The sequence below is a fragment of the Calliopsis andreniformis genome, chromosome 4 (genome assembly GCF_051401765.1).
Source record: "Calliopsis andreniformis isolate RMS-2024a chromosome 4, iyCalAndr_principal, whole genome shotgun sequence".
NCBI lineage: Eukaryota > Metazoa > Arthropoda > Insecta > Hymenoptera > Andrenidae > Calliopsis > Calliopsis andreniformis.
The window spans coordinates 11,031,618-11,051,951 of record NC_135065.1 but is presented as its reverse complement, the minus strand read 5'-3'; the positions used below and the strand labels follow the sequence as shown (position 1 = coordinate 11,051,951).

The following is a 20,334-nucleotide window of genomic DNA, read 5'->3' as shown; positions in this document are numbered from 1 at the left end:
ATCGATCAGTGATTTAAACGACGTCGACTCGACTGGATTACAAGAAGCTTCTGGGTTTCAGTGTCTTGTGGCTTTTGTGAGACCTGTCGTTTTGGAATCCGAAAAGCCCCAATAGAACTGTTCAGTAAGCCTCACACCTCTGACTCTACAAGAACCTCCACCTAGGACCAATTGCAAACCTCAACAATTATCTCCTCGGCAACTAGCTCTTACAGACAAATCATCATTGCGACAGCCAGGCTGTGAAAGGTGTCGAAACTTCCTCAAAAAATGGCCCCCCATCGGGGAACCGATAGCTACAATCGCCCACGCGGCAGCCTCGAACGTGGCCATCGTACAAACGATTCCTCTTTCAAAACGCCTCGAATTTCGCCACGCGGTTTCGAAAGCCCGAAAAAAAACTGTTTCGCCAGCGCCATCTGGTTCCGCGCGGGAACAGAGTACCTGTTGTTTCCTCCTGATTTTGAAATTCCCCGAAAAAGAGACGGAAAGGGGACGTTCCCTGAGCTCGCGAGCGGGCCACATGCACGGGAGCGCACACACGCGCAGGCACGCACACAGGGACGGGGGGAGGAGCACACGGAGGGAATGGGCCGTTTCTCCTTCTCTGTTGTGCCTTCGGTCGCCTTCCTCTTCTCTTCCACCACCTTCTTTCTACGGCACAGAGAGTTCCTTTAAGCCGGCAGTTTCGTGTGTTACACCGTAGCGTATGCACACAAGACACCACGGTAGTTGCGCTCGCGAGGTGCACACAAAAGGGTCGGCCAAGGGAACGAGTTCTCCAGGTGTCATCCAGGTGTGTACGCCGGCTAGAACGTCGCGCAGGGTGACTGTCGAAGGATCAGCGAAAGTAAAAGCTCCCTGGAACCGTTTTAACGAGGCGGACAGAACATTGAATCCCTGTGCACGCGTCTTTGTCCGAGTATTATTGGCCGGTTGTGTGATCGCGCGGCTGTGATGTGACGGGTCCGTTTCGTGGGTGCGCTGTGTCACGTCAGAGGGTGATCGGGGATCACGTAAGTCCTCTGCATTGTCTTATTCGCTTTTTCACGCTGGAAATAGAAGTGGATAGAAAAGTAGATGGTCACGTGCCTCTGAACAGGTGCAACGACCATCGGCGAGGGGGTTTGACAACACTTGCGCTCTGTTCTTCGCACGTAGAGGACCGAACTGTTAAAGTTCTGTGAGAGGAGTTGAAGAGCTCGTGAGAAAACAGTCTTAGATAAATTGTACAATTTTTTTAGTCAAGGTGGTGAAAGATTCGCAATATAAAGGCAACTATGCTATTAAAAACATAATACCTGTTTCTAGCTACTGTGATAAATATTTTGTTAAAAATCTACAGATCAAATGAGCAAGTATTAAAAATGCTGCAATACTTCTGTTGCTCTCCTGGAAGAAATAAAAGATTGACAAGAGTTGTTTCTCTTATGAGCTCTTCAATAGATCAAAGTTTTATTTAAAATCTGATGCACTTAAGACCTAGGACCCTCAGCTTAGAACTATTCAAGGACTATATAATCTTCTATATAGTATTGAAATCCCATCCTCCAGTCCTCATCATTCTCCAAATGAATTTTAGTAAAGATTCAGATACAGTAAAGTACCATGAACGTCATAGGTAATAGAGTTTTCGCTCGATGTCTGCAAAAAAGTATAAGGGTTGAACAGCCAAGCTTTATGCCATTGACATCTGGTACGTGAGTCACTGAAACGAACATCTCGAGCTTTTATTAGGCGATGCACGGATTGCAACAGATGCGCCGCACGAGGTGGCCTGCGACACTTTTTTTTTTCTTCTCGTAAATCAGCTGGACGGCGTGTAATTCATCGAGCGACCCCGGTTTTGCGACACTCGTGTTGCAACGCGAAACAATTTCGACCGTAAAATACATCTGACGTTTAAGAGCGCCATTCTTCACGCGGCGTATTTAAAGAACGAATCGTTTCTGGGTATTTTTGCCACGATCGCTGTTATAACTTCGACTTTTACGAAACATGCTTCTAGTCCCAGCTATGGGATTTCGAAATCGATTAGTTATAGTCTACAAATCTCCATGATGCTTTTGGAAGCGACTGCGTATCGATATTATATTTAGACTTAGATTAGTAGGGAACTATAATTGACCACGTGCAAGTGGATTCGGTAAAAGGGTCAAGCGGGTTTATTAAGGCGGTGGTTCAGGGAACTGAATCGCCTGGATCGACGTTTGCTTAGCGGTTTAAGTGCTTCGATAAAGATGTCATTGGTTAACCAAGGTCGGTTTCGAATAGCTATAATTGTCATACTTTTATACATACAGCGTTCTTCGAATCGCCTTCGAACCACGAAGACTTATTGTGGGTCTTACAAAATATTTTATTGCAGTTGTTTATCTTCAGGAAAACAGTTTCTTCGTATCACTGGCTTATCTCTTATCCAAATATTCCTTTTGCTTGCAAGGCGCCGTGAATAATCTCCGACTATAAAATACGAGTCAGTCGATTGCAGTTTTTATTCTTTCAGTAATTCTAGAGTGTGTGAATATTATTCGACTCAGAAAGCATGAGTTTACTAATAGAAAGTATTGCCTTCACTTTCATTTGCAAAGTGCTTTTGCGGCTGAAAATATCATTTATTCAGTCAGTCATTGAAGGGTTGAACAAGAACGATCTAGACGTATCGGCGCATGATCTACCGACTTTAGATCAGTCGGTACGATCGAATATCGCCACGCACTTACTCGCACTTGCTCGTTACAGCCGACCGTGACGTCAAACTATTGTATCCGTCGCGATAATACTTATCCAACATCGTCAAGTCGAATTTCTTCGGCGAACGATTGTTATCGATGGGCTCGATTGATCCTCGATGACTCGTGACGACAGTGTTTCCCAACCTCCCATAGCATCGATCTTTTTCCTTCGTCTCTGAAGGTTCATAGAAAATTTCTTTTTGAAAGGACAAAACATCTGTTCTCACAAGGATTTTTCTAGGCCCTGTTCTATATTTCCTCAGCCACAAGAGAAATTTCACGACTCGGTGAAAGATCTTAAGATACCCTCGCGATTGCTCGACTGCTCCAACTGTCTTTCCAAGAACCCGCAAGAAAAGAAGCAGGAGAGAAAAAACAACGCATTGTTCCTCTGTCGGATTTACCTACAAACGTGGAACCTGTCTTCCAGGTCTCCAGCCCCAAAGGAGCAGAGGAAGATTATGGGTCATTGTTTAGCCAAAGATTCTTGACCTCGAAACGCGTGCAACTGCTCGAAACAGGTATAAATAGCGAGCTGAAAGGAGCGCCTCTGCTTTGTTGCGCCTCTGTTTTCGACGAGCAGTCGATTCTAGGCATCTCATTAAATATCGACGGTATGACCAAAATGGGTACGAAAACCTCTGCCAGCTAAGAAGTAGCCTCCTCGACTCGAAGATTAATGGCGAAGCTTCGGCTGGACGACTGCTGTGACTAATTACATGCGTTCCTTCGAGAGAACAGAGTGGGTCATCTTGACCCGCCGAAGGCTGAGACGAGCAGATCCTTGAGGGAGCAGTAAACGAAGGAACGTTTCACCTTCGGTCAGTCGACCTACCTCTTCAAAATGTGCGGCTGCAGCCAGGTCAGCGGTCGGCGGAGGCAAGATAAGACAATTAAATGCGATGAGTCACGATAGAGGCTGCGCTGCTCTTTTCACGGGGCAGCACACTCGACCAGGTCGATTAGTCATGTCTGCCCGCGACTTTTTCCCTCGGCCAACTTGTTCCTAGCATGCAACGCGTCTAGTCGCTGCTGGAGATGCTGAAGCCTTCGAGACGCTTTTCAAGCTTTTTCGAAGGCTATTTTAATCTCCTTAATGGAAGTGTTGTAATAAAATTTGCTTCGACCTGTGTTTATCGAAGCGTCGATTGAGGATCTCGCCAAGGAGATTCGAGCTTCTGGTATTTGAATGGAACCCATTGGTCAGCCGATTTGATTGGCTGACTCCTGAGGTGACATGTTTATTAGAAAAGTTATTGCGTCATTTCAATGACATGCCTTCGTTTAGTCCTCGTTTATTCACTTAGAATGTCATTTGTTCTGCAGTCAGCTGAATAACTTCCTGAGATCTAGAGTTAGAATTTTGATACACTTTAGCTGACGACGAGATCGATGAAGAAATGAGAAGCTCGAGACTATATCGTGTATTCTTAGAGGAACAGACCATGAGCTATCGAGCAAATAGAGATACTCGACATGACCTAATAGTAAAAATAAATACAGTAGCCTTTATATTTCGACTTTATACATGTTTTATCTTTCTGATTGCACAGTGACTAGAAACCACGATTCCACCGTCCGCCAATCGGTCTACATTCAGCTGACTCAGAAGCCATCGGATATTTTGCATATAGGTAGCCTCAAGAAATAGCTTACACTTCTGATTTCATCGCAGATTGGCCACACCTGCATAGTTCCACAGATTTCTGTGTCTTCCATTAGCGATTACAAAAATTCATCGATCTCCACATTAAAATTCTCAGTAGGTTCCAATCGATTCTACCATCACTATTTTTCGATCTATAAATTCCTGAATATTACTCCCTACTAAAACAGTATAATTTTAGTCCTCATTGAGGTACTAAAACTTTTAGGGACCTTAAATTCGCAATGTGTTGACCCAGCAGCGTCGTTCAGTCCAGAAATAGCGAAAATTTGTCATTTGTGTAAGCAGAAACAATCTTGAGCGGTTTGTATGCTCGAGCAACAAAGTTTCCGCCAGTCAGGTCGTGCGCAGTGATATTTTACGACTCGCGAATATCCGGTCTTGCCTTGCAAGTTCGGGAACCATTCGCGATAGTGAAGTTACATAACATCGTAGTTCCTTAAAACGATCTCTATCGCGAACACCCCGCTAAACTGGTGCAACCGATCGATTTACCATTTTTTCCAACAGCTTTTCACCTCCTATCAATCGCCTCGTATTTTTCCTATCATTCGACCAGTTCCTGCTAATTGTCACTCACTTAGTGGCATTCTTCGGTGAAATAGTTGACGTCAGCGGCGCGAATTGCTTCCAGAATGGCGTGACGTTAAACGTAAATCAAGCCTAGGATCTATTTAAATAAAATATTTAAGGAAGTATTGGATTTATGGGGAATAAACTGGAACGTCTTGAAACGCCTCAGAAGTCTTGTCTTGTAATCTTAAACGCTTTGTATTCAAAACGAGCAGCGTTTACCTGCGTATCTGAAGATATGGAAATTAATTAGAGTCCACCGAGGTCACGTTTCCGCTGCACTTTCTAACTTCCCCGTGCAGGCCTATCGCGTATGCAAATACTGTGGCTGGATCGTAAAGCATTTTTCATTCTTCTCTTTCGACCGTGTTGCGTAATTGTCCACTAAAGCCTATTGTTCGTAAACACGTGTAGAAATTTAGATGAGAAATTTATGAGCCTTTTCCATGGGTCTGATTATTTGCCAAAAATTATGAAAATAATAACTCATTAAAACTTCTTTAACAAAGTAAACTATCTCAGTGAGTGATAACACGTATCTAGATCACGCAGAGGGACTTCCTGCTCGGTAGCCAATTTCGCCCCGAGTATAGTGTTAAAGGGGCGATTTAACCGACAATGAACGTCCAGAGGAGAGCCAGGAGGCAGATTTAAAGCGTTTCAGCGAGCCCGCGGAGGCGTAACCTTACGTTTCTTCTCCGAATCTTCTCCGAAAAACCGGTTGGTCGGTTCTGATTCAGGCCGACCTTGAGTCAGTCAGCATCGTGGCTGAAGTTCAGGGCTCCCGAGGTGCTCTGTCGCTGGTCTTAATAAGCTTCACCGAGGACAGAGTGGACAGGGGAGAAAGGGGAATAAGAAAACGCGTCGTATGACGTCTGGAGGGATGGCGAGAATACTCTGTGTAATAATAAACCGAACATCGGTGCATGACGCTCTCCGGAACCGCCGAGCGAAACGGTGGACGGCTCGAGGACAATAAAAAGAAGGGCGAAAGGAGGAATCGAGGGGCGAACAGGGAGGGCAGATCCACCGAAATAAGCGACGATCTATTTCCGAGGCGTCTTTCGCGCGATGCGCTCGCGGAGGAAAAACACTTGGGGAGGGCTCTGGCGACATTTGAATCGGTCATTTGAGACTCTGAAGCATTCAGGATTGAAGAAGATTGACAGGAAGATCAGAGGACGAGGACGTCTGGGCAAGGTTCCATGTTTGTTGGAGCTCAATGACATAACTCAAAAATTAACCAAGTATTTTTTATTAACTGTTAGTATAGGGTGTCTCAAAAATAAAAATATATGGCTCATGTACTTTCGTCGAACAACCATAGTTACAAAGAACCATTTTACTAGCATACTAGCATGTCATATTCTGATTTACGACTTTATAGTCCCTCTCATGAGTGCAGAGTACAAAGGAGGCTCGTTAATTAATTCAGACGCAATTAGGCTCCCCGTGTGGCCACGACACCAGCTTTTACCGTTTCCGATCCCGCCGATTGTTTCTCGAGCGTGAAAGTCGGTAAACGATCCCGTCTCGTTGCACATGCGTGCGCGCGAGCCTGCAACCGCGCATGCCTGCGCCCGAGCTCCGCGCTTGCGCCTGTGCAGCCGCGCGAAACTCCTCTCTCAGACGAACGGTACCCGCAGAAAGGAAAAGGAACAGCGACCGGAAGTGTCACGCGAGCCGCAATGCGGGACCCGTGCCCCTTCCTTCGGTTTATCGCGAGATAAGGGAACAACGCTTACCATTCGCTGCAAGTACGATAATGCACGCAACCGGAAGTCCATCAACGACCATCGAGTACGTGCCACGAACCATCGCGAATTCGAAATGACGTTTAGCCAAGAGTGGGGATTTATTCTGTATCGAAAGCAGTCAGTGGAGTGATTGAACAATTTCTTGCTGGCTGAATGATCTTCTTTGAGTAGACATCTTTTATTATTATTTTCTTGTCTGGGTTTTGTGTGTAGTCCTAGGTGGAATAATAGAAAAAAATGAGTAGAGTTTAAGGTCTTCAGTACTGTCTTGTGGACTTGTATCTCTTTGACCCCTTATATTGAAGTAAAAGATTCTGTTAATGTTCTTTCTTTATTCGAAAATTAAAGAATAAATTTTATATTCTAGATCTTAAGGCTTTAACTTGAAGTTTTTAGAAACATGACATAGGTCTCACTAGGCTAAAGGATGAAAAATATTTCTATGCGAAATGTTTGAAGATTCTATCTAGTACTTTAGAGTTTAATGAAGGAAGTAATTAATTTTGATTGAAAGACGTGCTTGAAGAATGCCCAAAAAGGAATAAAGTCAACTTTCAAGACGAATAGCCTTGCTGGCTCCATTTACGGACCACCAGTCAGGCATTTTATTTCCGGTGAAAACTAGAGGTTGATAGGTCGTGAGGCTCACCATGATTCGTGAAGGAAAGTGGTAAAATTATCATCGCGGAGATAAATTTACGAGCAAGCACTATAATAGGACGAAGGCTTGCCGTAGAAAATAAAAAGAGTCAGATGATTTCACGCGATGCAGCGAAATGCCGTCTTTCTCTGTCGAAGGAGCCGACAAAAGGCTAACCGGTTTCCGGAAATGGGTAATTTCATTATTACACTCATCCGTACGCGTGATCTTTTTTCGTGCGTGCGCACGCCCGCGTGTGACCCACGCACCGAGTCTACGACTTTGGAACAAAGCATCCGAGGTCGACCATTTGCATACTCCCTTCACGGTCTTTCAAAACATACAGTTACTGCTTAGTATTCTGTTACCCACGTCCAGCACGAAACCAGCGGGAACTCATTTTCGAAGCCACTTGTTGATCCTCTGGATAAGAGCGTCCCGTGGATTGTGAAAAAAGGCTGCTAATGGGGGTTGTGCAAGGGCTGTCCAATGGCCAATATTTTCCCTGGTAAGATAGGTATTCCATCTTTGCAGAGAAGGGAGAATCGATCTGAGTCACTGTCTCGGTCGTGACCTTTCGCTCGATGACTAATTTCTCGGTAGATCTTATGCTAAAAGCACCGCTGATGGATTCGCGCAGCGCGGGGAAGAACAATCGGTGTGAAGGCGGTTTTCATTGTTCCGTCTAGTCATGCACGATGCTGTCATGCTTGGTGGAGACGTCGAGACGCGAGGACCGCTGATTATACTCTCGTCTCTCGAATAAATATTCACCTTTTGCTCGACAGAGAAATTAATTGAACACCTGGCTTTCTCGCTTCATTTTCTGTCAGTTAATGAATTTCTACTTAAGGGAACAATGTTGAGAGTTAACTTTCTAGCGATGTGGTCGCTTAATTGAGCCGTTCACATGCCTCCGCTTTTTGAATCCTTTCCAATTCGATTATCAAAGCACTTTGTCGATGCTTAACTTATTATATTTCAAATAAATGTCAGTACATATTCTTGTATTATGGAGTGACTGCATTTGGCAAATGAGCGACTCAATTACGGCTTCGTTACGCAAACGGTGACACTGATAAAAGGAAAAGAGAAAAAGAGAAGCAGCAGCTGCGAGAGGAAACAAGTTCTCCAATTAATAAAGTGCGTGCTGCCAGTTTTTCTACTGGACTCGTGAGAAACATAAATCGAGGAGAGAGTTTCCAGTTTCTATTCTGAAATCTCCCAATTTGGCGCTAAAAATCTCCCTCGTCTTTCCCGAGATCGACAGAGGCAGTTCGGGATCGATATCGATCGGTGTTTCGCTTTTCATCGCAGAACCAGGCCGCGGATCCCCAGGCAATTTTCTCTCCAGACGCGTCTTCGACACGCAATCGGATCGGCTGCACTTTCTAACGCAGCTTTGACGTGTAAACGAGCCCAGTTATTGTCGCGGAGGTTTTACCTAGCTGAAACCGGGTCGCGTTCGTTCACAGCGTCGCGTCATCGTTCGATGACTCAAAGGAAAAAGGGACCTCGGCTCTTTTCGCTCGGCGGCGAGCCTTCCAGCGATTTGTCACGGGAAATTGCAAATTGTTGGGTGAGGAAGAGTAGCTTTTTATTGAGAGGTAATAAGAAAAGGTATGCATTCGAGAATTCTAGATTCAGAGGATCACGATAGTTACAGAACAGTGCAAGCACGAAGTTAATCATTTTCAGAGAATCTCAAATCTAGGATTTCTGGACCACGGAATCAAAGTGTACTAAATCACAAGAAACAAAAGTAGATTTAATACACATATTTGGTTCTGGAGTCCAGATTGAAATTCGCTTTTTTACTTGAAATTTTGATTTCCATAGCAATTCAGATATACTTATAATGGTATTTTTAGTTGCTCTTAGAATTTTATTAGCCACCGCTGTATCTTAAAAGGTGGTTGGTGGATATGTAGTACCTTGGTACTTACTGCTCTTGAACTCGTAAATTCAATTATACTCTATTCAGGTCCAGAGTTCATCAAGCACATCCAAGTATTTCGACCAGCAACCTTGGACGAAATTAATTTTCGACCTTGTACCCGTCAGCGTTAATACCCCTTTATTAGCCATTTAATTTGTCACCGTGAAATACGTAGAAAACTCTGGCGTTTTATCGTCGCCGTTCCTTCTTTTTCTATCCTCCCCGTTTTTTGATTTACAAGTCAGCTCGCGTTCCAGACTCGACGGAAATGTAGCAAGATCTCGCGGAGTAGATTGAAAAGAATGTCGCTATAAATCATGCCGACAGCCTTCGAAAATAGGTATCGCGTTAATCAAGCCTTGCTCTCGGACGTCGAACGGTGATTTTAACGACTCGTCTCGTTTCCCCTCGGTGTATTTATATCATTCTCTCTGCCAGCGAACCTTGGGACAAACCGAGTTTCTTTCGATGCCCCGCGACAAGTTTACCCACGTCGGAGATCGTGCTTTCTGGTCACAGCAAAAAGGGACGAGCCATCTTTGCGAGAAGTAGATCGATGCAGCATAATAAGAAGCTTCCTTTCTCCTGTTTGAAAGAGCGCAGTCCCATCGAGAAGAATGCTTTCGGAAATGGAGTGGAGCTGGCCATCTAAAGGCCTTAGATCCATTTCCATGCGAGGCAGATTAGCTCGTTTCCGCGGCTCTGGAAAAAACATCCGACGTTCCACTGAGAACCTCAAGTGGAAACATTATGACTTCCGATTCGCGGAAAGTGTTCCGAGATTCATAGAGCCATTGTGAGAGAGAGCCTTGATCGGTGTCGTTGACCCTATCGAAAGGACTGATTAGACGATCACCCCTTTGGTTGCCTCAGATTCTCTGTAAAAATATTTCATCCTTCGTTCGACGATAGTCGTGTTTTAAATGAGAGATCGGTGGATGAAGCACACTCGATGGACCTTGCCAGGCGATATAGAATCAATATTTTATGTCCAGTGTCTCGGCCTCGAGACCTCGCGAGATGCAGCGATGTCCATCGAATTGAGTGTTTGTTTACTTTGAAAAAGAGTAGCGATTCGAGTAGCCAGAGCGGTCATCGATTGACTCCCCGTATCGATAACAACGAGGTCATGAAACGCACTCATGAGAGCTCTGCTGCATTTGTATTCGCCTCTTCCCTTGTTTGTCCCAGTATTCGTGCGACATTCATCGCGATTACATTTAAAGAGCCATTATTATTTCAGTGAAGTCGATTTTCTATACTCGATAAGAGAAGTACGAGGATCATGAAGTTCAGGTACAGTTCAATTAAAATGAATCCATTGCATTAAGTGTATTTCCCTTTTGTAGATAATTACGATCGATTGTTATCTAGAAAATTCTTATCGTCAGTAGAGCTACGTGTTCCTCTAAATTAAAGCAGTTGTAGATAGAAAAAACTGGAGAGCGATAAAATACAATGCAATGTAATAATTGTATCGGTGCAAATAGTGTTACGTGTATTACGATTGCACGCATCGTCTGCGAAAAATCTAAATAGATTAGATTAGATTGTGCGTGATCAATTCTACTTGCCAAGGGATTTCTAGCTTTCGATTGGAATTTTCTGACGTTCCAACGCCTAGAATTGTTCTCACCATTTTTAAAGATCCAAAGGATCAACATTCGTCTAAGCTAATGCTGTCCTAAGCTACTCATATTTTCCACCATTTACAAGCTTTGCCTACACTAAAAAACAGTTCAAGATGCATACCTGCCATAGGTGACCAAAGATTACACTTTAGAATCTCTCACCTTAATTAATATTTTTCTAAATAAGCTGACAGTGATTAACTCCACCTTATGAGTCTTCTAAAATTTCAGTCCCAAGACACTTAATTAATAAACACTGTAATATTGTAATTTATTGTAATTGAAGTATTGTATATTTAAAATAAATGTAAATATTTCTGTTTCGCGAAATTAATCAATTTGGCAAACGAGCAATTCAAATGTCGCCTTCACTGCCAAAATTCTGTAATCCCTCTCGACATTCGATTAGCATCATTTCCACTGAACCCTCACCTGGATTCGTTCTGGTATCAGCGACGGATAAAGGAGCGGTGGCGAGGAGGTAGGAGAAGTCGTGTAGAGTCTGCGATAAATCGAAGGTGGTCAGTGTTAAGTCATTCTTGAGTAGCGGCCGTAGGTGAATCGATCCTCGGGTGGTCCCGGCGCCACAATTCGCATTCTGGATACCCAGTGAAACGTGGAAACCTCGACAAATCATCGATCGAAGAGATCGAAAGTGCCAGTCAAACGTACGATCTCCGAACGAATGAATCGAAAGTGTCGCTGAGCTGTTTTCGCACCTGGTGGCTCGTTAATCTTCAGAGATCGCTCTTGACGTTGATCGATATGTCGCAGGAGGCTTTAAATACGAAGCTAATGCAAATCCAATAATAGCTCAATGTGAATTCTGTGCAGTACTCGAAAGATTTGTGATCGATCGGTGCATTGTTGCAATTTCCTGCTCTGCATTTTGAGCGTGCTCGAGACGCTTGCCCACAGGGACTGTACGATTTTTAAAGCGTCGTTAAAACGTTGCACGACGAACAGTGCGGGCAATTAACAATTCATGACCCGATAAGAGGCCGAGAAAAAGTGTGACACGTTTCAGAATTGAAATTGCAAAAGTTCCCGCTCGACGACTCATCATCGCGAATATCCTTCACGAGGAAAGTGTCGAAACTAAAAATAATCGCGAAAGGAAAAGCGAATCTCGAGTGACTCTGCGCCGCGAAATTCCAGCGTTTCGTGCCGGTCGATTCGCGTGTGAAAATTTGCTGCTTTCCCTCGGTTTCACGGCGGTTTTCGTGCACTGACGCAGACGTAATGAAGCCAAAAAATGGAGCCCCTTATTGCTTAATAATTCTACGATAAACGCGTAATCGCGAAGTTAACCGACTGGCGAAATTATAAGAAATAAATCGTGTGAATATCTTCCTCTCTAATGAAACTCCATGATATTTCGATAACAGTCAATCTTACGATGATAAGAGAGGCCTGTGGTAGACTTTAAGATTACAATTATGAGATAATTCTTCAATTCAGTATTCCATATTTTAAGTATTCCATAATTGCATAATTAATTTATCTGAAATTTTCCCTCATTTTCCATCCCCAAATGCCATCTCCTTTTCATAAAACAGTAATTTGGTAGAAAAGGGCCCTCTTTGATGGAAACGTCAGCATTCCCAGAGATCTCTGCGGCGGCAATGACCGCGATTCGCTGTTCGCCTTTATGGAATAACAACGAGCCGATTAATCAGTGCAGTTTTCGCTCGAATCTCGGAGGCTCTGAAATGAACGCCGACCATTTAGACGATTTCGTCGAAGAGCGAAAGAAATTGCGAAAAAATCGCTGAAACGTGTCGCAAGGGAGTTTGCACCGATCAGTCGCCTCTAACGATGCGCTTTAATTGGTTTGGATCGTCGGGAAAATAGGGAGGGTTAATTGGGAAGGCGAATCGAGGCGCTTGCGTAATGCTCTTCCATTTCGCTGGGCGATACGTCTTGATTTGGAAAGAATACTCGTGCAAACAATCGACGATCTAATCGGGGAGATATAAAATTCTCTGTGGAAGGATTCGTATAGTGATAACCGGCTGGCGTCGCTTTATCAGTCGCTGTGCAATTGTTTCTTGCAGTGGAGCTCAATAGGAATCCTACTTTGCATCTGGCCTAATTGACCGAGCTTCATTAGGCGCGAAATTTATTATAAAATATTGACGCTTTATCGGACGCTCCCGAGATACCCTGGCCTGTAGATATAAAATGTTTAGTAGAATATGATAAAAAGTTTATCGAGTCGATAGTTTTGGTGATGAAGTCAGTAAAAGCAGGAGACCATAATTGCTGGTGACGAAGTGTCGACATGATTAATCGTCATTAAAGTGAGATTTCATTTATGAGCAATAGATTTATAAGAAATTCTAAAGTTGAAGATTGGAAAATTTGTGTGAAAAATTCAGCGAACTTTCTAGAGCCTGCTAGGAAAGCATCATAGACGATCGATCAATGGATTATTGTATGTACAAAGTAGAGATCGGTTTTCCACGTAGCTAGGCTATCTTATCTCACCATCTAACGCTAGATTTCGCTGGGAAGCAAAACGAGCATCAGTTGCGAGAGCACCAGTGCCGGTTTCGTGCTCGCGATAACAATAACGCGCGATTACTTAATTCATTAATCTCTTCTGGGCCTTGTGCAGGGAACTAGAGCGCCGTCGAAAAATGGGGTGAGTCTGACGATGATTTTTCTTTCACATTATTCGAAGTAGTGCTCGCGATATCCTGCAGAGTAACAAAATTCAAACCTAACCCAGACCTTAGTCTCCTTTGTACCTTGGAGAGGTTGACAAGATACAAAGTGTATAGGTCAAATAAATATCTATTATATGCTAGCAATCTCTATAGTGCACACAGCAGAAAAGATTAGTGCAAATCACGTACTCTAGTGTGTAAAGTGTGTCTTATATTTATCTCCTCCGATCAAGGTTCATTGAGCCTCAGTCCAAATACAAAGTTAAATTTGTCTTCCGCTCCAAGCTAAGTACAGCTATCTAAAACTATCAATACGAAATTGTTTTATCTCTTCCATCGAAATCTACAAGTCGTGAGACGCAAAAAAAATAACTAAGCGACTTATCAGCAGCAGTGTTAACTTATTAGATATCAGAGCAACAAATAACCTAATCGTGTATTCTCTCCTGAAAATAAATGAAGACCCAATTGACGTGTTTTCCCTCGTTTCACGGGTTCTATGGAGAGCCATGTTTCGCAAGGAAAAGTCGCCTTATCGGTGCAGCATCATTATCGATATCAGCTCTAAAGGAGACCCTGGTCGTCACTTGACACCAAGCGCGAGAAAGTGCAGACTTGCAGCATTGTTCCGACCGCCGGAAACGTAATCAACACCCTGAACTTCTCTGGCGCGCTTCACGCGATCGGTATCGATTTTCCGCGGTCGCGGCTTCGACACGGGATACACGTGACGCAAAAATCCCCCTGGAACATGGACGATCGCTCCTTTATTTCGATTTCTGCCCACCGAAATCGTGTTCAGCTCGCGAGAATTCTTCGTCCATTTTTCCCACCAGCGAGTTTCAATTCGCGAAGGGTTTCGGGTTTCTCGAATACAGGAGCGAGATGTTTCTAATTCTGCGGACAAATCGTTAGCGAGATTCTTAGGGATCTTGTATGAAAATAAGATGCATGAAATAGGTACTTGTTTCTATTTCAGTGCCTTTGGATTAGAAGTATTTATGAAGAAGAGAAATTTTATTAACAGTGTAATATTCTTTTTTAATTTTAGTAAGTAAAATGAGAAAAAAAAGTTCCTTAACTTATGTGCACGAAAACATTCTTTTTTATGTAAATGATTTTAATCTGAAGACACAGGAATAGGGACGAGCAGCATATAATAATATAATAATAATTGGGACTTCTGCAGCGAGGAACGAGGGGTGTCCGACACTGGAGGTGGCGTGAAACGTAGAGCACCGGAAGTCCCTAGCACCGACCAGGAATTACACAAGAAGATGGAACGAGGTCTACACGAGCGTGACCGTGTCGGTGTCCAGGACTTCGTTCTTCTTGAGGACTTCCGGAGCGAGGCTGCCTTCATTGATAATTTGAGAAAACGGTTCTATGAAGATCTCATTTATGTAAGTCTCATTAATTAGAGGCTCCTCCACTGACTCTAATATTCAGAAGAAATATACTACTCTCCTTGAAGTATATTTCTATGAAAGCATTTACAAAATTGAAATATTTTCAGTGAAAAAGAACACTTCGAGGTTCCACGGTTGATGTGCCTGCTACTTTGCACTTACATATGCCACAACTTCGCTAATTCAATTATTCACACTTCAAACAAGTGTTCCGGCATTTATACCTCGATAATTCTATTAACAAGTTGAGCAACCTGTACTTAAGGCACTAAGAAATTCACCTCGCTCGGTCGTAACACTCGTGCATCGGTCTCATTACGACAATTTAAAAGTCTTTTAAATCTCTTTTTACAGACATACATTGGCCAGGTGCTCGTGTCTGTAAACCCGTACAAGAAATTACCGATTTATAACCCGGAAACCATCCAGTACTATCATGGCAGGAACTTTTTCGAAGCTCCACCACATATGTAAGATTATTCATAGTGAGTTAAATGAATGTTTTATAGTCTGTTCAGTGCATATTCTATTTCTTATTAATTCTGTTTCAGCTTCGCTCTCGCTGATACCGCGTACCAATCTCTTGCTAAGGAAAATTTGGATCAGTGCATTCTCATCTCAGGTACTTATTATTATGAATTAGACGAATAGAACTTAATTTGGGATTTATCTCACCTCCTCAAATATTAAAATATAAAAAGTGTATTTAATTTTCAATATTTTATATGAATTTTCTACTTCTTTGCATATTGAAATTTCCCATAAATGCGCAGAAGACCACAGTTTAATTATAATAAACGGTGCTAAAGATAAGTTTAATATTACCTTCACATCATTGCCTAGGTGAATCCGGTTCAGGGAAGACCGAAGCCTCGAAGAAGGTCCTGGAATTTATTGCAGCCGCCACAGGCCATAAGAAACAAGTAGAAGAAGTAAACGATAAACTGATCGGTAGCAATCCTGTGCTCGAAGCTTTCGGGAACGCAAAAACCAATCGCAATGATAACTCGTCCCGTTTCGGCAAGTACATGGATATCCAATTTAATTTCCAGGTACACACGAAAGAACAATTTCGTTGTCTTTATTACACTATTTTATATATCCCTTCGCATGATGCATAGAACTTTTTCTCTAAATTTATGAGATGCAATTCCATCTTTCCAGGGAGATCCAATCGGCGGGAACATCTTGAATTATCTACTCGAGAAGTCGAGAGTCGTGCATCAGTTCTCAGGAGAGCGAAACTTCCATATTTTCTATCAACTCTTGGCTGGAGCGAGCGATGAGACTCTCAGAAAATTGTTCCTTAAAAGAAACTTGGATACCTATTACTACCTGACTAACGGAGTAAGTTACTGAATCTTCTAGTGAAACAATTATCAGAACAGATATTACATATGTTTCGTTATTTTTGCAGACGAAAGGTATGGTGGACTCTATCGACGACGCCACTCAATTTAAAGAAGTAGTAAAGGCTATGAAGACTATGGAGATGACTCAAAAGGAGCAGGATGATTTGTTTGCGATAGTTGCATCTGTGCTGCACATGGGAAACGTCGGCTTCACCGAGGAAGATGGCGTGGCGCAAATTTTGAAACCAGCATCAGTTGATGCTGTTGCTTCTGTAAGTCCTTTTGCAAGGTTTTAGGGAAGTTAGTAATTGGATGAAAAGTTAGATGAACTAAACTAATTTCCAGTTGCTGGGCTGCGACGTGAAAGAATTAGCCAACGCTTTCACGCATCGCACGATAGACGCCCACGGGGATGTGGTCGTGTCTCCTTTAAACAGGGAATTAGCGATTTATGCACGTGATGCACTGGCGAAGGCAGTGTACGACAGACTGTTCACGTGGCTCGTAACCAGGTTGAATCAATCACTGCAACCAGTTCACAACCCATTGCGAAAAACAGTGATGGGAATTCTAGACATTTATGGGTTCGAGATCTTCCAAAAGAATAGGTACGAGATCCTAAAAATCGAATGATGTCATTGTGTACAAGGATTAATTGTAAATATTGTTTTAACAGCTTCGAGCAATTCTGCATAAATTATTGTAATGAAAAGTTGCAACAGTTATTTATTCAATTGACGCTGAAATCAGAGCAAGAGGAGTATCTAAGAGAGGGAATCGCCTGGGAGAACATTCAGTATTTTAATAACAAAGTCATATGTGACTTGATTGAAGAAAAGTATAAAGGTATGTCTACCGATTTCTTTAATGCATACGTTATGATGCGATTATATTACTTGTGGTGCATTTGTAGGAATAATATCTTTGATGGATGAGGAGTGCCTTCGTCCCGGAGATCCAACAGATTTGAGTTTTTTAGAAAAGTTGAATGTGAATTTGAACAATCATCCTCATTATATAAGCCACATGAAAGCAGATTTACAAACGCAGAAACTTATGGGAAGAGATGTGAGGCTCGAATGTTAATAATTTATATGTAACGTGTGGTTTCTGGTTTTAATTATTACCTGTGTATATTTTAGGAATTTAGATTAATACATTATGCAGGAGATGTAACATACAATGTACGTGGATTTCTAGAAAAGAATAATGATTTATTGTTCAGAGATTTGCGTGAAGTAATGTCTCATACAACGAATTCGATCACTAAGGTATTGCCTCAGATTCACGTTTCGAATATTAGTATTCAAGTTTTTGTTATAGAGTATTCTGTTTGTAGAGTGTGTTTGATGTGAAAGATTTAACCAGCAAGAAAAGACCGGATACAGCCATCACGCAATTTAAAAACAGTTTAAATAATCTTGTCGAAATTCTGATGAACAAGGCGCCTTCTTATATTCGCTGTATCAAGCCAAATGACTACAAAATGCCTCGTAAGACATACTAACGTGTATTTTATTACAGATCACAATCGACAGACATCTCACATCTCTTTTTTGCCATTTCAGATCAGTTCAATGATAAGATCGTGTTGCATCAAGTTAAGTATTTAGGTCTCATGGAAAATCTACGTGTAAGACGAGCTGGTTTTGCCTATAGAAGACCATATGAACAATTTTTGCAGCGCTATAAATCATTGTGTCCACAAACCTGGCCCAATTATCATGGTTCTGCTAAAGATGGTGTTCAAATTCTTGTCTGCTATCTTGGATTTGAACACGACGAGTACAGGATGGGCAAGTAAGAGCCATATTGATATAAATACCGCTAAATTGTATATGGTTATAGACATTTCTAATACGGAGTAATATTTTATACAGTACAAAATTGTTTATTCGACTGCCAAAGACACTATTTGACACAGAGGACGCCTTCCAAATGAAGAAACATGAAATAGCTGCTATTATTCAAAGCAAATGGAAATGTATATTAGTACGACGAAGGTTCTTAAACATGAAAAAGGCAGCAATCGTTTTCCAAAAGAATATACGGAGATGGCTTGCGAAGCGCGAAGCTAAGAGGAGGCGAAAAGCGGCTATCACTATTCGAAGGTACCGCGAATTAATTCCATCGTTTCCGTAACTGAAAAGAATTATTTAATCCCCATTATACATTAAAATAATTTTTTGTAGATTCATCGAAGGATTCATCACACGAAATGGTCCGCCAACTGAGATTAACATGGCTTTTATTGAGTTAGCAAAGTCCCAATGGTTAATCAAGCTCTCTAAAACTCTTCCTCCTGGCGTATTAAATAATTATTGGCCTCCTTGTCCGTACTCATGTCGTGAAGTAAGTTGCACGATTTATTACAGAGTTTAAAACAATTTGTATAGATTCTCTAGCGTAACACCTGTTAATGATTAATTACAGGCCTCTGAACATTTACGCGGCATGCACAAAAGATGGAAAGCACGTAATTATAGATTAGCTTTATCGAAAGAGGACAAGGAACAATTTGAGTTAAAGATTTTAGCCGAATCTCTATTTAAAGGAAAGAAAAAATCGTATGCTAAAAGTTTGGCGCCAAGATTCCAAAGCGATCGGCTTGGAGCAGAGCATAAAGCTTTAAGACAAAGTTTCGTTAATAATATTCTGTCCAAGGATGAAACTATAAAGGTAAAATATCCTTCTCAGCTTCAAGTTCGGCTGACCAGAGATAGTGATAACATAATTTGTTCTTTTTTTCTAGTACGCCACGCCTGTTATTAAGTATGATCGACATGGATACAAACCCCGTGAAAGAGTACTAATTTTAACTGAAAATGCAGTATACATCTTAGACACTTTAAAAACTTTTAAGCTTAAACATCGATTACCATACAAATCGATCGAAGAATTAGTCGTTACAGGAGAATCAGATAATCTATTGATTGTCAGGATACCGCCAGAGTTAAAAAAGGACAAGGTTTGTTCAGTATTGTATCACTGTTGAAGATTCAAACATTGTATATTTATTACTCTTTTGTATTCGTATTTTTTTCAGGGAGATTTAATATTGGAAGTACCTCATATAATTGAAGCACTAACAAAAGCAATTGATATCACAAATAATCGAAATATTCTTAAGATTATTCACAATGAGTTGTAAGTAGGAATTTAATTAGATCATTTGTAACAAGACTATATTGGTAATATTTTGCTGAATATTCTGTTCCAGGGTTTCACATAAACTAGTCAGTGGTAAGGAAGGTATAATTGAATTCAGAACTGGTACTACACCAGCCATTAGCAAAAACAGACAAAGTGGACATTTGCTAGTGGTAAATACAAGTTTATTACGTATAATGCATTCAATATAAATTATACTTTTTGTTTCATATTTGTCTATTATATTATAGGTGGCTTCTCCATAATATTTCACAGAAATTTGGACGTGAATAACTGTGTACTTAGAAGGAAATGTTCAACATGAAAAGTATAACATACAACAGCCTTAAATAATGTGATCTAGAATGAAAGACTATTAAGAAGAGATAATATATTAAAATTTAGTACTTTTGTTGAATGACAACTCTCAGTTTTGTACCTTGTTATATATCAATTGTATAAAAATACCTTGTGAAATAATGTTTATTTTTGTAATTAGTGAGTTCGCCAGCAAAGCAAGGAATTTTTGTGAACAGCATAACAATGGAAAGTGTTTAACTTTTATGAAGTTACTGAACAATCGCACAAGAATATAATTTATTACCAATTGTCTTACAGGTGCACTAAAATATTTCCTATTTCTATATTTATATAATATACTGTGCCATTGATGTTTTATGTTCAGAATTTTAAGATATTGATCATGTAATATTAAATTAAATTAATAACCCTACACATTTTACCCATTTTCTTTCAATTGAAAATGCAAGAATACATAGTCAGAAACTGTACGAAAGTATTTAACATTAT

The 20,334-nt window shown here is 41.4% G+C and overlaps 1 protein-coding gene across 3 annotated transcripts; it reads left to right on the top strand.

Annotated features, from left to right (window-relative positions):
- The first annotated feature begins 737 nt into the window (after positions 1–737).
- On the top strand, positions 738–20,257 carry Myo61f (unconventional myosin 61F). Of its 3 annotated transcripts, XM_076376658.1 has the most exons (21): positions 11,517–11,609; positions 13,562–13,588; positions 14,803–15,016; positions 15,377–15,492; positions 15,574–15,644; positions 15,866–16,074; positions 16,187–16,369; positions 16,440–16,646; positions 16,720–16,982; positions 17,051–17,220; positions 17,288–17,442; positions 17,517–17,645; positions 17,714–17,867; positions 17,943–18,174; positions 18,255–18,485; positions 18,567–18,726; positions 18,808–19,053; positions 19,127–19,342; positions 19,421–19,521; positions 19,595–19,697; positions 19,776–20,257. In XM_076376658.1, exons 2-21 carry the CDS (start codon positions 13,584–13,586, stop codon positions 19,788–19,790), a joined length of 3,180 nt encoding a protein of 1,059 aa, XP_076232773.1. In that variant the 5' UTR covers positions 11,517–11,609; positions 13,562–13,583; the 3' UTR covers positions 19,791–20,257. The 3 variants fall into 3 exon arrangements, with proteins under 3 accessions (XP_076232774.1, XP_076232773.1, XP_076232775.1); XM_076376659.1 differs by lacking the exons at positions 11,517–11,609; positions 13,562–13,588 and adding an exon at positions 738–1,016; XM_076376660.1 differs by lacking the exons at positions 11,517–11,609; positions 13,562–13,588 and adding an exon at positions 14,466–14,573.
- Positions 20,258–20,334: the final 77 nt, after the last annotated feature.

Excerpts from the sequence above, each read along its gene's own strand:
- Myo61f (XM_076376658.1), top strand. Across the intron at positions 16,983-17,050 it reads GAGATCTTCCAAAAGAATAG|CTTCGAGCAATTCTGCATAA; the intron begins GTACGAGATCCT and ends TTGTTTTAACAG. Across the intron at positions 19,343-19,420 it reads CAGAGTTAAAAAAGGACAAG|GGAGATTTAATATTGGAAGT; the intron begins GTTTGTTCAGTA and ends TATTTTTTTCAG.